Below are 23,031 nucleotides of genomic sequence, written 5' to 3' on the forward strand. Positions count from 1 at the left end.
TGAAGCCCGGGAAATTCAAATCCTGGGCTTCATTTGCAAGTGAGGTATGCCTACATTACCCTCCTAGTTCGAACTAGCGGGGTAGTGTAGACATACCCAGAGAAGGGCAGGAGTCAGGACAGCAGGGGAGGGTGTGGAGTTGGGGGGCAGAAGGTACTAGGGGAGCTGATGGAGCAAGGGGAGGACACATGGCAGCAGAGAGAAAAGGTAGAAGTTTATAAGATATTTATTAATAACTTGGGTGCCATGGTGGCACATCCAAACAAGGCACATGAACTCAGTACTGGTGCACAATCCAAAATTCATTCTGCTCATGAGAGGAAACTCTGAGGCTATGTCTACACTGGCGGCTTCTTGTGCAAGACAAGAGGTCTTGCGCAAGAACACGTCCACACTGCCATGTGCGAGCTGTACTTTTGTGCAAGAGCATCCATGGCAGCGTGGATGCTGTCTAGCGCAAGAAAGCTCCGATGGCCATTTTAGCCATTTCTTGTGCAAGAAATCCCTGCTAAGCGTCCACGCTGCCCTCTTGCGCAAGAGCTTACACCTTTTAGAAAAGAGCATACCTCTTGTGCAAGACGCCCTCTCTTACCATGCCATACTGTAAATTTCCTTGAGCAAGGAAGGGCAATGTGGATGCTCTGCGGGTTCTTGTGCAAAAATGGCTGTACTTGTGCAAGAAGCCATGAATGTAGACATAGCCTTAGAGGGAACACTTCTCCCAGCCTCTCTGCCCCTGAGTTAATGTCACATACATTGGGTTATTGCAATTGCTGGATAGTTGCATGAAGGGGGTTTGGTGGCGGCCAGACTAATCCCTGTTGGTAGGAGGATGGTGGGAAAAGTCCTTCGAGAGGAGACACCTTTTACTTCTGGTCCTGTGTCCATCTTGCCCCAAGCGTGTTACCTCTAGAGACCTGGCTAATGGGGGGTCAGGGGTTGTGGCCAATGGGGATCAGGGGCATGGTTAAGAGCGGTCAGGGGGTGTGGCTAATGGGGGTCAGGGCGTGGTTAACAGCAGTCAGGGGTGTGGCTAATGGGGCACCACCAAAAATTATACAAACCTGCCGCCCATGTGTGCAGTGTAGATGCACCCTAACATTGCCAGCCTCCCATGCATTTAACACCTCGTTTACATCAAAAGCTAAGTGTGGGACACTTCCAGCCCACTCAATAAGCCTCATTAACACTGGTACGTTTATTGAGAGGTACCTGCCTCACCCCTTTTTTTTCTATTATAAATTCTGGGTTCCTGTCATTTCCAGTTCAGCTCATCTGAAGAAGTAGGTTTTGCTCACAAAAGCTCGTGGTTCTATATATATTAGTATTAGTTTGTAAGATGTCACAGGACTACTCGTAACTCCATAGTTAAGGTTAAGCTCAGTTGTGCACTTCAGTCAGGAATTCAGGCTCTTTGTTTTATGTAAATAACACAGCATCTCCTTTTCCAAAATGTATAGTAGTTACACTTTGAGTACAGAGTATATTTTCTGAAAAAGTTCTAAATCTTTGAATTAAAATTAAAACCTAGATTCTTCAAAACTTAGCTTCCATGTCTTTTCTTGGCCAAAATGACAGCAGTAAAGAAATAATTCAGGCACTTCAAACTATCCTTCTAGTTGAAATTAGTTGGCATCTTTTTCATACATTATATTTGAGAAAATTATATTGTAATTAAACTATTAATGATTGTAGATTTTTTAAATAATTTGTTTATAGTACAAGCAGCCTTAGTAAACAACTCAGATAACTTTTAAGTGAAAGAATTGACATCTGAGGTGACTAAGCCAATCAGCTTTCCTCTAGAACTAATTTACATGCATCAGTACTGTTATTTGTAGTGACTGATTGATATGAGGGATCTTAAGACATGTGTCAGCAGGAGTTCTCATGTGTTGAATCCTTGGCCCTGCTATCACTTCTCTTTAATGATTTTGGGACTGTATGATAGCTTCAACATCAGTGCTTGAAAGGCTCCTAATAGTACTAGTGAATTGGCTCCACTGTGTGTTGCCAGGGTAACTGAGCAAGAAGTGCTAGAAGACTTCTTAAAGAACTGAGACATTGGCTCTTGAGGAATTATGTTCTTCCTGTCTCCTACCCCATATCACCCGTCTGTCTAACCTCTGAATCATTAAATGGTTGGCAATATTAAGGGACCAAATCATAACTGTTTTTTTCCCTCCTGATCTGGTGTATTAGTTGAATCTCCCATTCAAAGTAAAAAGTATTTTTAATGACCTAAAGTTGTGTGGTAAATAGCTATAATTACTTCCCCTTGGTGAGATGGGTCAGTGGGCCTTCCCTTGCCTCTATTCATTGACCTTGTGAACTCTGGTGGGAAAGAGAGAAGTGGGGAAAGGATCTAGGTCTGAGCCTCAATCTGTGGGAGTTTCTTTAACTTTTTCCCCACCTCTCTTCACCCAGGTAGGATTACACTCAATCCTTGATACTGGAGGAGGGACTCTCTGCTCTGGTAAGGTTTCTTCTCCTCCAGTTCTCTAATCTTTCAGCAGTACATCTATAAACACCCTCTCCCATTCTTCTGCTCTCTGGCACTGCTGTATCACAGTTGATACTCTTTGGAAATATAATAGCATTCTCTTTAGTTTCTTCATCTATATACTCACAAATATTTTAACACTGATAATAAAGAAATCCACAGACAAAAACTAGATTAAGGGTATATCTAGACTACAGGCTTTTGTCGACAGAGGCTTTCTCAACAGATACCGTTAACAAAGCTTCTGTCGACAAAGAGTGTCTAGACTACATCCAGTTCTATCAACAAAGCAAGCTGCTTTGTCGAGATAAGAGTGTAGACGCAAAGGACAGTGTAGATGAAATAATGCCTTCTGTCGACAGAACTCTATCGACAAAAGGCGTTATGCCTCGTAGAAGGAGGTTTACCGCCGTCGACAAAACTGCCATGTTCTGTGAATGTTATGTCGACAGAACTCGGTGGTAGTGTAGATGCAGGTATAGTTTTGTTGACAAAAGTGAACTTTTGTCAACAAAACCCTGTAGTCTAGACACACCGTTTGTTACTACAATATATTAATTAACTTTACTCCATGTGAAAGGCTAAAAACATTAGATTTAAGTTTAAACTTAAAAGAAATTCACATGTTATTCAAATAGCATCCTAAAAACTACCTTGTAGCCATACCAAGTATGAAAAAGTATTGTCTTTAAAAATCAGTATAACCTTGGGCCACAAAGACTGAGTTTTGTTAAAATCATATAGTTATTGTTTGGCATCACTACAGGGCTTAGTTACATGTCCGTATACCATGTTCTTCAGCATAGTATCGGAGCACATTCTCATGTGGTGTTTGTTCTCTCATCCTAGAAAGAGAAGCGTATGCAATGAAATGTCTTTTGTTGTAATTTTGATTTTTTTTCTATTTTATGGTTTTGGGGAAAGGGTGTAGTTTTAAATTATACATGGTGCTACATATTTGTTTGAAAAAGCAAAGTCAAAGAAATGTACCTTGAAGTTGGAGTGGAAGGTGATGAGGTTTGTGATCATTCTTAGTTTCTGAGAGAATTTGTTCCACATCTTGTACCGGTCCCGAGAAAGTTACGTCTCCTATATAGACAAGCTTTACCCTTATTGTAGAGAATTCTGCTGTGCCACAGTGTAGTTGTCCACCCTGATGTTCATCCCCAAGTTTTACATGTTTTTTAGATACCCTGGACTCAAGTCATGGAGCCTTTTGAAAATAAGGACCAAGGTCTTGAACTTAATTTGAAATTCTAAGCAATAATTAGAGTGAAGGATGCACTGAAAGAAGAGGCCAGGTTTGATATGCTCATGGAAACCTATTTTGCTGAGGAGAGTGGCTGTAGCATTCTGGACTATTTGGTGTTTCCCTATTGCTGATGGCTTTATGTTCCAGTGTATCTTGTTGTTATAGGCCAGCTGAGAGTTGAACAACTGAGGTAATCCACCAAGATGAAATGGAGTTCCCTAGCTAACCAGGGATGATAAAAAGCTTTGCTCATTGAAGCTGCTATGTGAGAGCTTAACATCAACAATGGATACAAGATTACTGCTAAACTACAGACTAAATTAACCAATTATGATTGTAAACCTTCCATCAATGGTGACTGCACAATAGCCTGCCAGCTTTTCAGAATGTTTTCCTTTGCCTACCAGTATTACTTCTCCCTTAAATTCAGCTTCGGCCTCATCCATGTGCTTTTCATTCATGACCTGATATTTTGAAAGTACTTGACCATATTAACAATAGTGATGGTAAGTAGTGTTATATAGAACTATTGTGTGAATATTGCCGGCTTTTTGAGGTTATGTTGTCTGATCAGTTCACCTAGTGGCTGCATGTACATGTTGAAAAGGACCAGTGAGAGATTTGATCATTGTAGGACTCCTGGTAATGGAGTATTATATCATTGCTCATTAGGTATGTCCCTTGAGGAATTTTAGTACATTACCTTGAACCCAGCCCCTCTCTGTGGGAATTTGCATATCTTCTTTCAATTTCACTTTCAAAAGTGGAGCTTTCGAAAGTAAAAGTGGTCGGGACATGGGTTTTTTTGGCAACTCCCCCTCCCCCTTTTTTTGAAAAGCCGCTCATTCTCAAAAAATGAGGTTTACACTTTTGAAAGTGAGATCAGAAGAAGATATGCAAATTCCCGCAGAATTTGCATATCCTCTTTCAAAACTTCAGCATAGTCTAGACAACCCCTGAGGGTGGTGGTGGCAGGATTTCATGATAAACATCAAACTCCGCAGAAAGTGTAGAAGTGTGAAATGGATTTCTAGCCTCCATGTGAACATCAGTGTCACCAAACAGCTATTTGGATGCCTTTTTTTTTTTGTGCATTTCTAAGCTTAACATGTTTGTATTTCTTTTAAGTGTAACCTTAACTCTGAATATTAGTATTTATATTGCCTGGTTTTAAGGGAACCTCAGCATCCTGTGTTTCATTCTTACGTTACTGTTACAAAGTCTGAAATGTAACTCCATTTTAGAATAGTTTCCTTTTAGAATATAAAAAGGAGTGAGTTCACCATTAGCTAATACAATTTAAAAATAAGGTTTGCAGCTTTATAGTAAGGATAGAAAGTGATTTGTAATTGAAGATTTTTTCTTCTTAGAAATTTAAAAAATGTGGCTAGTGTTCAAAACCATGTATGTCCTTTGAATTCTTCACTTTCAGAGAAAGCAGTGTTTATGCAGTATTATTTCTTGACCTCTGATTATCTAAAATATTGTCTGTGATGCCTCTGGTAATTATAATTTAAGATGGATTTGCTTAACTTTCAGTGTAATTACTAAAGTCTTTTTTTTCCCCTTATGGTATGGAAGTAATTAATCTCTATTGATATATATCATCAAAAGTGCATTAGCTGACAATGATTACTTGTAAATCTTATTTTGTTCTACTATCTGACTCACTGTATATTCTTCTCTCTTTCTAACTTTTTAATAAGCAATAACAAAAGGGTATTCTCAGTATGTCATGAAGTTGATGCATCAGAGTGTATTTTCCTACTGCCCATAAATTATTCCAGAAATTCCATTTACCTTTAAAGTTTCCCATGTAAGTTTCACTTAAAGGAAATAGAAGGTTTACTATAAATGTTTTCTTTTTACCCACTTACATATTTAATTCCAAGAGAGTTGTTTTCTTTCAATTTCTTACTTGATTTGTTTCCCATCATTACTATTGTTTACAATACATTGCCTTCTCCACAAGGACAAATCATCTCAGTCTTGTTGCTAGTGGTAATAATAGGCTTCCTTTACAAATGTTTATAGTTTACCCATTGTAACATCTGGCACTCACAATGGCCATCAGTAATCAGTGTAGAATGCTGATCTTATGTCTGACTTTTTGGAAAACTTTAATACCTTTCCAGCAGATAAATATCTAGAAACAAAACTTGCTTGTTTTTTTTTTTAACTGCAGGATATTACATGTAGAGAACAAGCATGTTGATGGTTAGAATAAAGGTTTGTGAGTCAGTTTCTGAGGACCAGTTGGTTCCACTCCTGCCATACAGAAGTTATTTAACTTCTGTTCCTAACTTTACTTTCATGTACAGAGCTGCTGTGAAATTGTTTTAAGAGAATAAAAGTGTGACAGGATCTATAGCAGGGCTACTCAAAATGTGGTCTGCAGCCCGTTTGTTTGTGGCCCATGGTGCAGTTTGGGTTTAAGCAGAGTTCAACATGTATCCCACCTGTGGGATCCTTTGAACATGGCCTCCAATGGCAAGTCAATATAATGGTCTTCTGTTGATATGCATTTTAGTAGTTAAATTCCTGGACTGTCATTGTTCATTAAAAGTGTTGTCATACGGACAGAAATCGGGTAAATACAGGCATTCCCCGGGTTATGTACAAGATAGGGACTATAGGTTTGTTCTTAAATTGAATTTGTATGTAAGTCGGAACTGGCTCCAGATTCAGCTGCTGCCATTGAAACTGACCAGGGGCTGACTACAGGAAGCCGGAGGCAGAGTTGCTCTGCCCCCAGATTCCTGGAATCAGCCTGATCAGTTTCAACAGCTGCTGAATCTGGAGCCTGGGACAGAACAGCTGGGGCGCTGCCTGGTAGGTTCCCACAGGACCAACACTGCAGCACCCCAGCTGCTCTACCCGAGGCGTCCTGCAACAAAAGCCTGGTCTGCTGGGGGGAGGGTGCACTAGCTGCACCCCCTCCCCCCCCCCCCAGCAGACCAGGGAGACCCGAGCAAAGCCGCCCAGGCGGCGGGACCCCTGCCGCCTGGGCGGCTTTGCTCCTGTCCCCCTGGTCTGCTGGGGGGGGGGTCCAGTGGCTTTGCTGGACCCCCCCAGCAGACCAGGGAGACTGGGAGAAGCTTTTATCGCCCCGGAGGACACGGGTGGCGACCCGCCACCCATGAGCTCCGGGGCGAGAAAAGCCCTGTTCGTAAGTGCGGATCCGACATAAGTCGGATCCACGTAAGTTGGGGACTGCCTGTATTGAATTTTATTTATATCAGCAGAACTGACTTAAATGGGGCCTGAGTGTTGTATAGTCTTGCCCTAATTTTTGTATTCATGCACGTCAGTGTGAAAGAAACTATTTGCATATATATATATTTGCATTTAAGTTTTGGCCCTTGGCATGTGCTGTGAGTATCATTGTGGCTCCGGGGCCTCCAAAGTTGAGTAGCCCTGGTCTATAGGGTGCAATTTGGAAATGGGAAACTTCTGTGCCCTCTTAACTCTCCAGCTTGGGCTGTTTCTCTCAATGCTTTGCTAGTACAAGCAGCAAATCCCTCCAATCATTGTTATCCTTCAACAGAACAGCACTTGGAGCACAACACCCAGCTATATTGCATGAAGGCATCCAAAGACTCTCATTAATCAGAAGACGATTCCTCCCCAGCCTTACATCCAAGAACTGTACCCTCTTGCCCTGGCTAGAAGCCTGAGCAGTAGAAGTTGATTACTGTAACAAGGTTCAACTCACCTCTGCGGTGTCTTCTGCCAGTCACCTCAGGAATTAGCTCAGTCCTCTGCAGGATATCCCCTTCTGGCCAGTGTCTCACCCGTTGTTGCTCTGCACTCTCTCCACCCTCTAGCTCTGGACCTGTGTCATTCCCAGGACCATGGTGTCCTCTTCAGGATACTGCCTTGTGGTAGTGCCCACTAGTCTGGTCTTTTGGCCCCCTTCTGGGAAATATCAGGAGTCCTCAGTTCTATACCTGCCACTGTGGTCAACTGTAGTCCCAAAGCCTCAGGGGCAAGCCACAGTCTATAAAAAACACTCTTCGGTGTGGCGAGGTGCAGGGCAAGGGAAGACCCAATCCACACCCACCACTCTGGGTCCTGGCCTAGAGACTTTGGCAGCAGTTTTGTCCTACCCTACTTCATTCTTCCTTAACAGCTCGCAATCCTCATGACCCTTGCACCCTCCTGGTCCTTGTATCAGGCCTGCAGCCTGGCAGGTATCAGCCCAGAACCTCTCTTGCTCTGTGGCCCAAGCCTGCCCAGCATTGTTCTATCCAAAGTGCTAAATCCCCATTATGTGTTCTTGTGCAGCTGAGCTATAGAGTTGATTAATGGGCAGTTAACGTCTATCTGGCAGTAGAGATTCTCAGACTTACAATACATGTCAGAAACAATCATACAGAAAAATCTCATGACTTAATACAAATGAATGACATACGTATTTAGACAGGATGGCTACGTCTACACTGGCCCCTTTTTCAGAAGGGGCATGCTAATTTTGAAAGTGGGAATAGGGAAATCCGCAGGAGATTTAAATATCCCCCGCGGATTTAAATAAACATGTTTGCCGCTTTTTTTCCGGCTTGGGGAAAAGCCGGAAAAAAAGCATCTAGACTTTAAAATAAAGCCCTATTCCGGAGGATCTCTTATTCCTACTCAAACTCCTGAGGAGGTGGATTCACTGCAGCAGGACAGCAAAGCCTTGCTCCCTGGGATTTGGGTGGGCAAGGGTTGTCAGTGCTGCTCCCAAGGACTCTTTGCTGTGGACTCTGCAGTATCAAGCTAAAGCCCGCAGCCCATGCAACCACGAAACTGCTACGATTTTAAGTGGATACATGGTTACTGTATTAAATTATTTTTAACATCCCTAATCTGAATCAGGTGAGTGCCCTTAGTACTGAGCTATTGGCTATTCAGGGCTGGGGGCTCATCTCTCACTGACAGTTTTAAGGTCTAGTTTATTCCTATGCAGAATGAAAACAAATGTTAAAACCTCATTTTTGGCAAAAGAAAACTTTTGTTCAATGACCACCCCTATTGTCTTCATTCTCCTGAGTGTCCTGATCAAGAAGCGTTAGCATGACTTTGAGGTGATGTCATCATCTTGCAGTGGTCACTTAAGAAAGGCTTCCTGGAAAAAATGTTTAGAGAGAATGAGAGAGGGGTTTGCCCACCGCAAATGGAAAGACTCCAAATAGGACAGGTCAAAAGGAAGAAGGCATTCAAATAACAGTGAGACATTGATATAAAATGCAAGCAGAAAGAAAGAAAGTTTGAAATAAATGAAGGATGAGGCATGGAGAAGGGTGAGCTAAGAGCAGAGGTGTGAGCCAGTTGGTTTCTCAAATGTCTTTGGGGCAAAATGAAATATACAGTGTTTTACATAAAAATGGTGGGAGGGTGGTTGTGCTCAAAATAATAAAGGTTCTTTTAGTTTTTAGAGACACTTAGCAACACGTTATTTTGGCTGTCAATCTGAAAAATATTAATATACAACATCACATTTTATATGCCATGCTGAGCGTCCAGTTTTTCCATTGAAGTAATAAGTAGAAGGAGTTGGTAGAACTAGCTTTCCCTAATATTCTCTACTCTAGGGAAAGGCCAGTAGTTCACAAGCTATTTTACAGTGTACTGTCAGAAGGAAATTGGTATGAAAGCAATTTTATATGACAAAAGAGGTCATACGAACATCCCATATCTGTAGCACTGTGCCAATTTTGTCATCTCTGGACTGATTACTGACACATATTGGTTTCTTGTTGTTATGATATAGCATTGCTATTTACTATACAAAATCCATTACTGTTTGTTAAACAGTAAGCACTATCGCTGTGAATTTCTGGAGGAAAGATTTTTTCCTGGTTTCTGCAGAATATGTTTAGAATAGAATATACTTCCACATAACCACCTACTGTTGCATCAAATTGCTATTTTGTTGCTCTTTACAGGAAAGTTGCTCTAAGGAATTGTTTTTATATTTCATGGTCTGATGGTCTAATGTAAAATATCTTCTTAATAAAATATGATCTATTTGGTTTCTGGTTTGGGTATTACTTTGTAACATATGGACAGTAAAAAACTAAATCTAAAAAATATTTATCTTGAAGATATAATTGTTTAATTAGGAACCCAGGTACTCTCTATATATTCTCGTTTAATTACAGATACAGTAAGCATTGTTTTAAACTACTGATATGTTGAAGATGTTCATCACCATACATACATTATTTTGCTTTTTATTTACTAGGTCAAAAATGAGGTCTGTAGACTACATCAGAATACCTTAATATTTGTACTCATTCTTCAGGGTGTTCCCTGAATTGAGCTATGCCCGGTTCCAGCTCCCTTTATGGTCAATGTGAATTGGATCAGTCCTTTAAACAAAGCACTATGGTTGAGGTGGCTCTCTTCTTTTATACTGAAAAGATAAAATGATTATTGTGATTGCAGTCTACTCCTATCAGCAGAAAGCCTCCATAAATGTAATAAAACTCCATAAAATTGGCAGTACCAGCTTATAATACTTTACTTCATTTTCAGAAAGCTGTTGCAGTTTTTGTTGATAGGATGCCAATCTCTAAGGGTATGTCTACACATCAAAGTTATTTTGAAATAACAGTCGTTATTTCAAAATAGCTTTACTAGCATATACACAGCCAAACTGCTATTTCGAAATTAATTCAAAATAGTGGAGCGCTTATTTCGAATTTGGTAAACCTCATTCCACGAGGAATAACACCAAATTCAAAATAGCTATTTTGAAATAAGTTCTGTGTAGACACTTATATTGAAATAGCTGGCCTCCAGCCTTCCCAGGGAGCCCTGGTGACCACTCCAGCCTCAACCAAGAATACTCCTCTCCCTCTCCTCTCCCTCCCCGGAGCCATTAAAGGGGTAGACCCTGGCCACAGTGCTTGTGCCAGCTCCAAGCCTGCCAGCCCAGAGCCAGCAGTCACTGCCCCTGACGCAGTGGCCCCAAAACATGATCCAGCAAGCCACTGGCAGCCAGCCCTCCTCCGCTCCCCAGGAGCAGTCTGCCAACTCCCAGGAGCCTGCCAGGGCCCGGAGTAGGTGGGTTCCTTCCTGGTCCAGGGTGGAGATCATGGACCTTATTCAGGTTTGGGGGGATGCCTCCAATGTCCATGATCTCCATGCTAGATGGAGGAACACAGCCGTCTATGGCAGGATAGCTGCCAGCCTGGCCACCAAAGGCCACATGCGAACCCAGGAGCAGGTTTGCATGAAAAGCAAGTTGGTCCGGCAAGACCCCCAACCCTGAGCCCTGAACTTCCCCTCCCCCTTCTTCCCCTTGGTTCCCCCTTCCAGCTCCCTCCTCCCAGGTTTCCCCCTCCCCTCTTCCACCCTCTCTTCTCCCCTCTCCCGCCTCCTTTCCTCAGTCTCACCAGAGTTTCATTTCCCCCTCTGCAGTTTTGTTAAGTAAAGAGAGTTTGTGTTCATGAAAATACATGTATTTTATTTGGCATCAGGAAGGGGGGTTAAGGAGGGTAAGTGGAAGGGAGGGGTAACTGGAAGGACGTGAGGGAGGAATGAGGCACAAGCCTCCAGCGGAGAAGACCAGGGAGGCTCTTAGTGCTTCTCAGGGTGGAAGCTCTCCTGCAGGGCCTCCTGGATACTGACAGCCCCCCCAATGGACCTCCCGGATGGCAGCCTGCAGAAAGTACAGCCAGGCTTGCAGCAATGCATACACAAGAAGCACCAGAGTGCCCAGAGGCAGCTCTGGCTCCATGTTGCAGAGTGCTATGTTGTCCCAAGTGAGGGCAACCAGAGCATGCAGAGACAAAATGCTTTGTTGTCTTTCATCGAGGGAGGCAAGCAAGCAGGGAAAGCTGAGAACTGGCTGTCCAGGGTTGGTCCCTTTAAGCACAGGCCTCAGATAGCCTCAGGCAGCAGCCACACACAGTAACTCCTGACCTGATGCCCTGCTGGACCTAGATCCGTCCGGCCTTAAATGCGATTCACAAACACTCAGTGTGGACGTGCTATTTTGAAATAGCAAAACACTATTTTGAAATGCATTTTGTGTGTAGACGTATTATTTCGAAATAAGCTATTTTGAAATAACGCTGTAGTGTAGATATACCCTTATGCATTATAAGGATTTTTCAAACTTCATTACAACTTGACCCCCTTCCCACAACCAAAATTACTACATAACCCCAGGAAGGAGTACCGAACCCTGAGTCTCAGCAACCCTATCAGGAGGATCAATGTCCTACCACACCATTTCATGGGACACCAAAGCTTGAGGGTCTCAGCCCTGGCCAGTGGGTGTGAACTTTGGCTTCATTCCTGAGCCCCAGCAAATCGAATACCAGCCCTGGCAATTTGTGGTCCTGACCCAAAGTTTGAAAAATCTGGATGATATCAGTTTGTCTCCTAATTCATCAAGTTCATTCTAGAGGTGGACACAGGACTTTTAGTTCAGATCTTAATGTAAATTTATCCAAAGTCTGGAGAAATCTTGCTGAGGGGTTTGAGGCAGCCCCCAAATTTGAATCTGTATTACATTTTTACAAAATTTCAGGGGGCATTCAAATGCAGGGTTTTGGTTCAATTTCCTTTCTAATTAATTCACATTGTATAGAACAAAACAAAGTAAAAAAAAGAGATAAAAATAAATATACCCTAGGGCCAGAAATGAGGAGGTGTCCAATACTGCCTTTTGAATGACGAATATCAGGCTAGTAGATTAATGGAGTTCACCTTGCTATGTTCAAATCTGTACTCATTTAATGTGATATATCTAAAATAAGTCAGGACTTCAGGCTTTAACTTTTATAGTCATAACACGTAACTGCAACTCATTTATTTTATTATAGTATCAAATCATTCGTTTTGGAATGTGGGTTCTTTTTATATTTTCCATTTACACAATTATGTCACTTTGAGTATAATTCAACAATGTGGTTTAAACTGATAGAATCATTAACATAAGAACATAAGAACAGCCGTCCTGGGTCAGACCAAAGGTCCATCTCGCCCAGTAGCCTGTCTGCCGACAGTGGCCAGCACCAGGTGCCCCAGAAAGGGTGGACCAAAGACAATGATCAAGCCATTTGTCTCCTGCCATCCTTCTCCAGCCTCTGATGAACAGAGGCCAGGGACACCATTTCTATCCCCTGGCTAATAGCCTTTTATGGACCTAACCTCCATGAAATTATCTAGCTTCTCTTTAAACTCTGTTATAGTCCTAACCTTCACAGCCTCCTCTGGCAAGGAGTTCCACAGGTTGACTACACGCTGTGTGAAGAAGAACTTTCTTTTATTCGTTTTAAACCTGCTACCCATTAATTTCATTTGGTGTCCTCTAGTTCTTCTATTATGGGAACTAATAAATAACTTTTCTTTATCGGCCCTCTCCACACTACTCATGATTTTATATACCTCTATCATATCCCACCTCAGTCTCCTCTTCTCTAAACTGATTCATCTCAGTCAGTGAATTTTTATTCTCCTCACCCTCTCACCTTAAGACCAAAATGGATTTTTATTAATACTATAAAAATAAGAAGAGAGCAATAGAATTGAATTCACTGTGATCACCATTAAAATTTTCACAGTTTTAACTTTTTCCTGGTTAATGGTACTCTGGTATTCATGCACTTTTTGTGAGGAGTATGTTGTGGGTGTTGTTGACCTGCAAATGGCAAGTATACAAAATTTAGTGGTGAATATACTGCTAATTTTTAATAACTTTTAAATTGTTTTCTTGAAAGAAGCATCCATTCGATGGTACAAAAGGAAAATGAACTGTACTTCATATTTGAAAGTTAATATTGTCAATAGCATTTGTTTTTCAGGGCTCAGAGAATTTAGAGGTGCATTTAAGTATTTAAGTATTAGCCTTAAGAAATATAAAATAGCAAATCATCTCCCCTTAACGTGTTGACAACTTGCAACTACAGAACTGGAAACACGAAAAATAAATGTTTATATAGGCTCAGATTTCAAAAGCATTTCCAGCGTGTAAGGTGGTGACCAGAAAGCTTTGTCTAAGTGAGGGCTGCATTAGCAACTTCCTCACTTTGCACTGAGCAAACAACAGCCACTATGATTTTGTTTTCTATGGAGACTACATGTTCCCAGCATGTGATGTACCTTTGAAATTAAAAAACATGGAGAACTGCATGATGGAATGGTAGTCTTTTTAGGTTGCTCATCTGTGGTTCAAAATAAATGGTCAGGATCACATTGTAGAAGTCTGTTGTGTAATTGATAAATTTCACAGCAATAAGTTATTAGGACCAGATGGTATTCGCCCTAGAGTTCTGAAGGCACTCAAATATGAAATTGCAGAATTATTGTTTTATGTAAACACCCTCTATATCAGGTGACTAGAGGATAAGTAATGTGACACCATTTTTATTATGGTTTTCTTAGCAATTTTAAGCCACAAGGCTATCTTTAGTACTGTCAAACTGGCTGACTATAGTGAAGGACAGAGTTATCAGACACAGATGAACACAATCAATATGTTGGGGAAGAGATAAGATAGTTGTTGTAAGGGAAAGCAATGCTTCACCAATCCCTGTGCTTGCTTGTGCAAAGTAAGTAAATATGGGACAAATAACTTGTTAAAAGACATGCAACTAAGAATAGTGGGTTTCCATAATGGGGAGTGATAGTGGATCCCCCCGCAAGGATCTATACTGGACCAAGACCGTTCAATATACTCATAAATGATCTAGAAAAGCGGAATAATCAGTGGGGTGACAGTTTGCAGACAATACAAAATTAGTTATGATAGTTAAGTCCAACGCTGACTGCCAGGAGTTAAAAAGTAATCTGACAAAACTGGGTGACTGGGCAATAAAATCAGCTGAAATTCAATGTTGATAAGTGCAAAATAATGACATAAACGTAAACCAAACTAAACACAAAAAATTATGAGGGCTAAATTAGCTGTTATTACTTGAGATCTTTGAAAACATCCATTCAAAGTGCAGTGGCAATGAAAAAGCTAGTATGTTTACGAATCATTTAGTAAAGGATAGGTCTTGCAGTGCCACAATATTAAAACTATAATATGCCCGTACCTTGAATACATGCCCATACCTTGAATACTGCATGCAGTTCTAATCTTTTTGTATCAGAAAAGATGTATCACTATTGGAAAACAAGTGAAGAGAAGTATGTGTGGGGGGCATACTGAAGGATGTGGAATAGCTTCTTGTGTAAGAAGCTAAACATGGGGGCTGAGTCTAGACTGGCAAGTTTTTCTGCAAAAGCAGGTGCTTTTGCGGAAAAACTGGCCAGCTGTCTACACTGGCTGCTTGAATTTCTGCAAGAACACTGACTTCCTACTGTCTGAAATCAGTGCTTCTTGCGGAAATACTATGCTGCTCCCGTTTGGGCAAAAGTCCCTTTTGCGCAAAGCTTTTGCGCAAAAGGGCCAGAGTAGACAGCTCAAATTTGTTTTGTGCGAAAATGGCAATCGGGGCTTTTTTGTGCAAAAGTGCGTCTAGATTGGAATGGACACTTTTCCGCAAAAAGTGCTTTTGCGGAAAAGCATCTGTGCCAATCTAGATGCTCTTTTCCGCAAATGCTTTTAACGAAAAACTTTTCTGTTAAAAGCATTTGCGGAAAATCATGCCAGTCTAGACGTAGCCGGGATGTTGTGAGAGCCAAAGTTTAAAAAAAAAAAAAAAAAAGGCCATGCGTTCTTCAGAGAGACACACATTTTTGAAGGTATTTAGGCACCTAAAATGCACATAGCCTCCTAGATGTACAGTTCTCATTATATGTTTTTAGCACTATTGAAAGTCCAGGTGGGTGCCTATTTACATCTTTAAACACCTAAATACGCTTTAAAAATCTAACCTTGAATCAGCTTTATTTTTACTGCAACCATTAATAGTATAAATTTATTTTAAAAAGACCCAGACATTAGTGTAAACTCTTGATCTCCAGGAGCTGTAATCCTAGCCTCTCTGTTGATCTGAATCTGAATGTCACCATCCTTTTACAATGTGGACTGAACTTATTTACAAGTTTCTACCTAGGTTAGCTCTGCCTTCTGACTCTTTTCTTTCCAAGTTTATGTCCTTGTCACCTGAAAGGGTGACTTTGGACAGTTATAATTTTCTTTCCAACAAGTAATTTTTCCCTTTGCTATGAGTGTATGGTTCTTGAAGTCAAGTTCAAATCTGAAAAAGTCATTCTTGGAGAACCAGGAATAGCTCATCATAGCTGCCCAGCTCAGTGCTATGCTGACAAATCCTGCATTTAGCCAGTACGTAATCATCTCCTTGCTAGCCCTTTATGGCTGTCTATATCTCATCATCTTAGTCATTTTCTCCTGATTTTTCCAGGGAGCTTTGTAGCTTTTTACCATTCTGACTCTGTGAGATAAGAGGGCATCCTCCATTATGTACAGACCCTTAGGCCAACCACCATGCTGACTATCTCATTGAAATAGTACATCTAACTTATTATGAAAATAAAATATCTTTTCAACAACTAATCTCAAAATCATTTATTTTAATAAAGTTTCATACTTACCATAAAATATCTGAAGTATATTTTTGATTATTTTTGCTTTATTTATTATAACCTGTTTTTTAATGAAAAAAAAGTTGAAAAATCATTTTCTTAATAGTAAACCAATAAAATATCCAGCATGGTTAATGGCATATAGTTCTGATTTTATACAACTGCATCCAAGTTTCTGAAATAATTGTTTTCCTAATTTGTTTTAATTGTGCTCTTGCAACAGAGATTTAACGCAATGAGTCTTAACTACAGTTCATAAGGTAATGAACTCCATGGAGACTGACTTAAGAAAGCAATTAATAGGAAGTGAGGGGGAGTCAACTTTCTTATTCACAACTTTGTATGATAGATACAGATGTACAGATAGTATTTTTACAACCAAGAATACTGGAAGGGAAATCAAGCTGTTAGCTGTGTGTATATGTATGTGTGTTTGGCATTAAGTAAAACATACAGTACACACTGCTAACTTAAACTGCTAACTTAACTCTCTGCAATGAAATGGATTTGATTCCAGATCTTCATTATTGTTAGCTCTGAAAATATTGATTAGAGAAATCTAAACTCCATAAACAACAAATTTTAAAAATCAAACCTCGACCCTGCAAAATCTAAGTCAAATATACAGTAGAAAACAATGCAAGTTGGCAGTTTTGAGTTATTTGTTGTGTGTTGTTAACTATGTAATGTGACGATGCAGGGCAATTATATCCTTCTTCTATTATACAAATGTATTTTAATTAAACTCAGTGTGACACATCCTTTCCTCTCTTAGCTTGCACGCAGTAATAAAACTGGTGTCGTGTGGGATCCTATTGTCTAAGAAGAATTACTTTGTGGCAGCTTGGCTTTGTCTTAACAGCAGCATGAGGAGTTTGAAGAAAAGATGGTGGTATGGCCAACAGGTTGATGACTGTGGCTAAACCCTCCTGTGTAATGAGAGTATGGGACAGTTGCTACTAGTATAGCTAATGTTAACAAGGAGTACCTGCTCTGATTATCTCTTTCCTGAATGGGGGATTCTGTTCCCCTGACTCCATGTGGTAGCCTCCAGACATATATTTCTTCAGCTTTGTAAGAAAGAAGAAATTGGTCCAATAATGCAGTTAGTGGTGGTTAGCTTCTAAACTGAAATAATTTCCTGTTTATATTTACAGCTCAAATTAGGATTTTGGTTTGTTTATTTTGTGTTTTATCCTGGTATGATTATCTTTGAACATTACAGATGACAGTTTGAGTCTACTAAAGTCAATGGAAGTTCTGCCATTAACTTCAGCAGTGGCCAGAAATTCACCCTTACTTCTCAATTAAGCTAGGATAGTTTGGAAAACAACATTTTCAAATTAAAATGAATGGGTGTAAGATTGTTCCTACCAAGATGTAGTGAAAACTTGCTTTTGTACAGTAACAAGAACTCTGTTGAGATTGAGAATTAATGCATCGATCCATAGAAAATATATGAGTCAACCCCATTTATGGTTTTAACCCTTTCTCAAGGAAATAACATGATCTAAACCAGAGACTGAAAATATCGGGTCTATAGATTATGGCAAACATTTTGTTGAGCTTTTAGGCACAAAAAAGTTGAAAGAGGGAATGGCAGCCTTTCTTTTATATATTTCCTGATTTTTTTTATTGTTTTGAAGTGTGTATATTCTCTTTGTTTTTGTTGCAGTTAACACCAGTTGGAACAACCATCTTTACAGGATTCTCTGGGAACAATGGTGCCACAGACATAGATGATGGTCCCAATGGCCAGATAGAATATGTCATTCAGTACAATCCTAATGACCCGGTAAGTGAAGTTCTTCTCAGCATGTGCAACCTTTACAAAATTAGCATGTATGTTCTTTTTCAAAACCAGTTTAGTTTACCTTGCCTGATATTTCTCTTTTATGATCAACACCATTAATAATTTCAGAGGGGTAGCTGAGTTAGTCTGTAACTGGAAAAGTTTAAAAAACAATGATGAAGAAATGGGTTGTGCCTATGAAAGCTCACGATACCATCTACATGTTTTGTTAGTCTTTAAGGTGCTGCTAGACTCTTTGTTGTTTAAGTTTTACCATAATTATATTGTTTTTACCATAAATAATTGCCATGTTGTTACCATAAATAATAGTTTTTATTTGGAGTCATTTATTTAGTAACTCTTCGAATAAGTACCTTTACTCACAGTCATCACTCTTTTTTGTCATGCATTTTCAATCCACGTGCATTTGCACTTTTTGCTTTCACTCACAGAGTAAGAAGTTACTTTAAATACATGTAAATACTTTAAATGTTATACACTTGTGCTGGAGTACGATACTCCACAGTCATGTGGGGGAGAATGTTTTGTGTTTAAGCTTTTAAAAGAGCTTTATTTATATGATTCCATTTTACCTTTCAGTGCAAGTTTTGTTTCTTTTATCCTATGTGCTCTCTGTTTGGAGCCCCCCTCACGGTCACCCCCACCTCTTCACCCTCCCCCTCCCCAGGTGAATGCCCTATTCCCTAGTCCATGCCTGAACCCGGCCCACCATCCTCAACTTCAGGATGCCCTTTTATTAGATGCAATACTTCTTCCGATTAATAGGTGGGCTTGAGAAAAGCTGTTCTCCAGGGGTGTACTTTGGTAAAACAGTAATAGTTTATACAAGTCCTCCCACTGATATATGGCAAATTGCCTAAAATCTGCACTAGAAAATTGCAGCCTGTTATTGCTAAAAACTTTGTCTGGAATTCTATGCCTGGAGAAAATTCCCTTCATGCCAGCTAGCACTGATTTACTTTAGTACTGTGCTGTGTGCAGATTTCTGGATACAGAGAACAATAGTCCTTTGATTACCAGGTAAATAAATCAGTGCCTTCCTTATCGAAAGGCCTTTATGGAACTGGATGACATTTCAGTGGGTCTTTGTTTCTTACCACATTAGTGATTTCATAATGGATCCTCAGCCAATACAGCATCTTTCGTGCTCATTTCGTTTGCACCTCTCAATTCCTAAATGATCCTCATGGATCTTCTGTTGCTTTTGTTTTTGGAAGCTCATTAGAATTACAGGCTTATCACCCTTGAAAATCACCTCATCTGTCATAGTAAGTTCATGTCTGCTGTTCCAATAGTCTCTTCTAGTTGAACAGCAACTTCTCACTTCTTCAGGCCACCCTTGAATTATCACTTCTTTAAGGATTAACAATGATTAATCTTTTTCCATTTCCTCTCTTTTTTCTTCCAGTTTCCTGTTAGCTATGAGAATTGACTTTACAATCAGATCCATTTAAGGCTTGCAGCTCTGTCTCCATAAAATGCTCTTTTGTTTCATAGCAGCCACTACTCTTCAGAGTGCACTGTTAGTGAATTCACTGGGTGTAGAGATCACAATGAAATCATACATTTGCAGCTTAATCAGGATGCTGTCAAAACCCTGAAAATACATCCAATTTATTTAAATACTGGGATTTGCAAATTGCTGATTAAGATTTGCATCTTTTTTCTGGCTGGCAGTTTGAAACAGCCTCTTTCTATAATCTTGTTGAGGTCTCTGGAATATAAGCATATGAGAAGCTGTCTGTTACTTTTCTCCATAATGAGGAGGGGGCTCACCCATTCAGTTGGCTTCAAGTTTTATATTGCTTGCATTGCTTCTGTACTTGCAAGGTCAGCCATGAGTTTATCATGGTGTGCAAATGGTACCTTTCAACATGGATGGATAATTGGAGACACATGCTTATTTATCTTTGCAAGGAAATCAACCCTTGAAACAGATCATGATATTTGCAAAAGAGTGCCTCATAGACAGGTTCAGTATGATCTTGTAGTGAAAGCACCTGTTTTACCAGATTGAGCTTCTCACATACATCCAGGTCTATAATTGGTGTCATCTCCACGGGCATGAAGTGAATGGGAGCCAGTACTGTATATGGTATTTTTATGATTGATACTAGCAGTGCACTTCCCCTGCACTGGTATATTTGTCCCAAGATAACAAGTTACTTTTACTAATATTGGTGCTAGTTTTGGTCTTATTTTTCATCTTTCATAATATTTTTTTTCCAGAAACAATATTAAGTTGAATGCCAATGTCCATTTTCTATAGAATAATTCTTCTGTTCACTGTCATAGAAGGTATCCAGTCCCTCTTATCAGGCTTGCTAGACCCCAGTATGTCAATGAAAAACTCCTCAATGTAAAGATTGTCTTTACTTGAACTTTTCTGTATTTGGGATCTGCAGCATTTTGCAAAATTATTATTTTCCCTACATTTATTATAGTTTTCCAAAGGTAGCATTTCACATTACCCAGTCTTCTCCCTAGCATTGGTTTTCATAGAAAATAGTTCCACTCTTTAATTTGACCTATCCTGGCTATATTCTTTTGTACTTAGTACTTGAATAGCCAGTAAAGGTCCCCACCTCTCATTCCTTATGAGAATGGGTTTGAGAATATGAATTTGCATAACTGTAAGATGCTTTAGACAAAATACCTCATAAAACATCATAGTTTAAAGGTTACAGTGTGCTGAATGTGTATATCCTATTTTTGAGCATTTATAATTCTTGTATGTGAACTTAGAAATATGAAGTGTGGATCTGTTTAGAATTCTAAATGTGCTAACAATGGCCATTACTGATGCTCCAGAACCTGGATGGCTTGGTGATCAAGTCAATGACTTGTAAATAGCCTTTTTTGTCCTGTAATTCCAAACTGTGTTTGGTCCTAAAAAGACATGTGGCCAAGCCACCTGATGCTGAAATCCATTTTGGCTCTGGTAATTTTCCACTTAAGGTGAGAAAAGTTTGAACTAAGCACAAAGAATTGGCTAAAGGGATATAATGGGGGGCGGGGGAAGCAAAGAATAGGAGCATTTGCCAGACACCAGGAGGACACCCCCCAAAAAAACACTTACTACCTAAAATACCTGCTGGAGACATCTAAGAGTGAAAAGGAGGAAGGATTGAGCTGAAGCTAGTAGGATACTTAACTTGTGAAAGGGATGCTTAGAACCACTATTTAGGGTAAAAATTTGTGTGTAACAAGTTTCTTAGTGGATTAAAACAGGTACATTTTTATTCATTTAAATGTAGTAACTATGATCTGACAATTTTCATTTGCAACCACTTAAATCCTGCTTTTTCTACTTGATAAAAATACTTCTGTTTATTATCAATCCCAGTTTAAATAATTACCACCTAGGGAGATCAACCATTCTGCATCTCTCTTTCATTTATAAAGGGGGCTGATTTCTGAGCTTTTTTCTGTGTAAAATTGTTACACAAGGTGTCATGGCTCCTTCCCCACTCTGGCACGATAAATGCAGAAGTGGGAGCCCGCAAAAGTACCCCAAAACCTTATCTTTCCAGGCTTTGGTGAAAACTTCCCCCCAAAATCTTAACAACCTAAATTTTGGGGATAAAACTCTGCTGCCACCATCCCAAGTACTAATAAGAAAATCAGGGGAGAGATCACTTGGGAAATCTCACCCCTAAAGTACAAACCAGGACACACAAATTAACCAATGCCAGGTTAAGAAAAGAAAAGAGAAAGAACTTTTATTATCACCACAATATTCCTGTTGCAAGCATAATGACTAGTTGCAAAGTAATATACTCATGGAGGAGAAACCCACCATGGGCCAGGAGCTTGGTTGCAAAAGAGAGCAGAAAACATTTTTAAATGTATGGACATCAGATCCTATTTCCCATACCATAAAACAATAAATGTAACAGATTTATCTAAACTTTACCCTACTTACAGAAAAGTTAAGAGTCTATTCTTAGAGGGAGACATTCTGTCTGTCCCCCTCAATTGATGGAGAGAAACTGCCCAGGACAAAGAAGGGAAAAACCAAAAATTCTTTTGCCACAGTTTGAAATTCCTACCTACATTCCTATTGGCTGAATCTACTTGACTTAGGTAAGGTTAACCCCTTAGTTCCCAGGCTGTTGGCTAACCCTCATGATCATGCTACAAGGTAAGACAGATTTGTTTGGGGATTTTATCCCTTTTGGAGGTTGGTTTCTTGGATGCAGAGCCCTTCAAGCTGAACCTTCTCAGAAGTGAACTGATTCAGTGTCTGTGTTGCTTTGCAGGGGGGTAGTAACCCCAACTCTGTGCCATAGTTGGTGAAGACTAGAGCAGGGGTGGCCAACCCGTTATAGATGAAGAGCCAAAATAGTGGTCGATAGAGTGCGAAGAGCCATGTATGGGGGTGAGGGGAGAGTTGTTGAGAGGAAAAAAAAGCTGTACCATGGGAAAATAGGTGCTGGTACATGGTCCCAGGGTATACCATAAGAAAAAAAGCACTGGGAAGAGGTGAGGTGTGCAAGCTCTGGGAGGGAATTTGGTACAGGAAGAAGTAGAGAAGAGGATACTGGCTCAGGGAGGGGGCTCCAGGCTGCAGAGTGTTGGGGTCAGGTGGAGGGTTGGGTTGCTGAGCAAGCCACAGGCTTGTGTCTGTGAGGATGCAAGAGTTTGGGTTGGGTTCATGAGGAGCTCAGAGCAAGCAGGCTGGGAGTGTGATGGGCTCAGGACACAGATTTGCAGTGTGTGAATGGTGCAGTAGTGTTGTGGCAGAAGACTGGGGACGTGGGGATGTAGGAGTTTGGGGATGTGAGAGGCTCAGGACAGGGGGTTCCAGTGTATGATAGGCTCAGGTTTTGGGTCTGGGGGTGGGGTGCAGGAGTGTTATCATGCTGCAGCCAGATGGGGGGTTGGCCCCAATTGGGAGCTTGTTGGCCAGGCTCATTTTTAAATAAAATATTATGTCAAACACAAAGTGTTTCAGCATTGTCTTTATTT

The 23,031-nt window shown here is 40.3% G+C and overlaps 1 protein-coding gene across 11 annotated transcripts in view; it reads left to right on the plus strand.

The window, feature by feature from the left end:
- PCDH15 (protocadherin related 15) overlaps positions 1 to 23,031 on the plus strand; it is a 1,468,744-nt gene that overhangs the window by 951,368 nt on the left and 494,345 nt on the right. For all 11 annotated transcript variants that reach the window (XM_075935032.2, XM_075935036.2, XM_075935034.2 and 8 more), the window contains one exon: positions 17,923 to 18,042. In XM_075935032.2, coding sequence (XP_075791147.2) covers positions 17,923 to 18,042 — 120 coding nt within the window. The remainder of the gene's footprint in view (positions 1 to 17,922; positions 18,043 to 23,031) is intronic.

Source organism: Pelodiscus sinensis, chromosome 8 (genome assembly GCF_052426305.1).
Source record: "Pelodiscus sinensis isolate ZL-2025 chromosome 8, ASM5242630v1, whole genome shotgun sequence".
Classification (NCBI taxonomy): Eukaryota; Metazoa; Chordata; order Testudines; family Trionychidae; genus Pelodiscus; species Pelodiscus sinensis.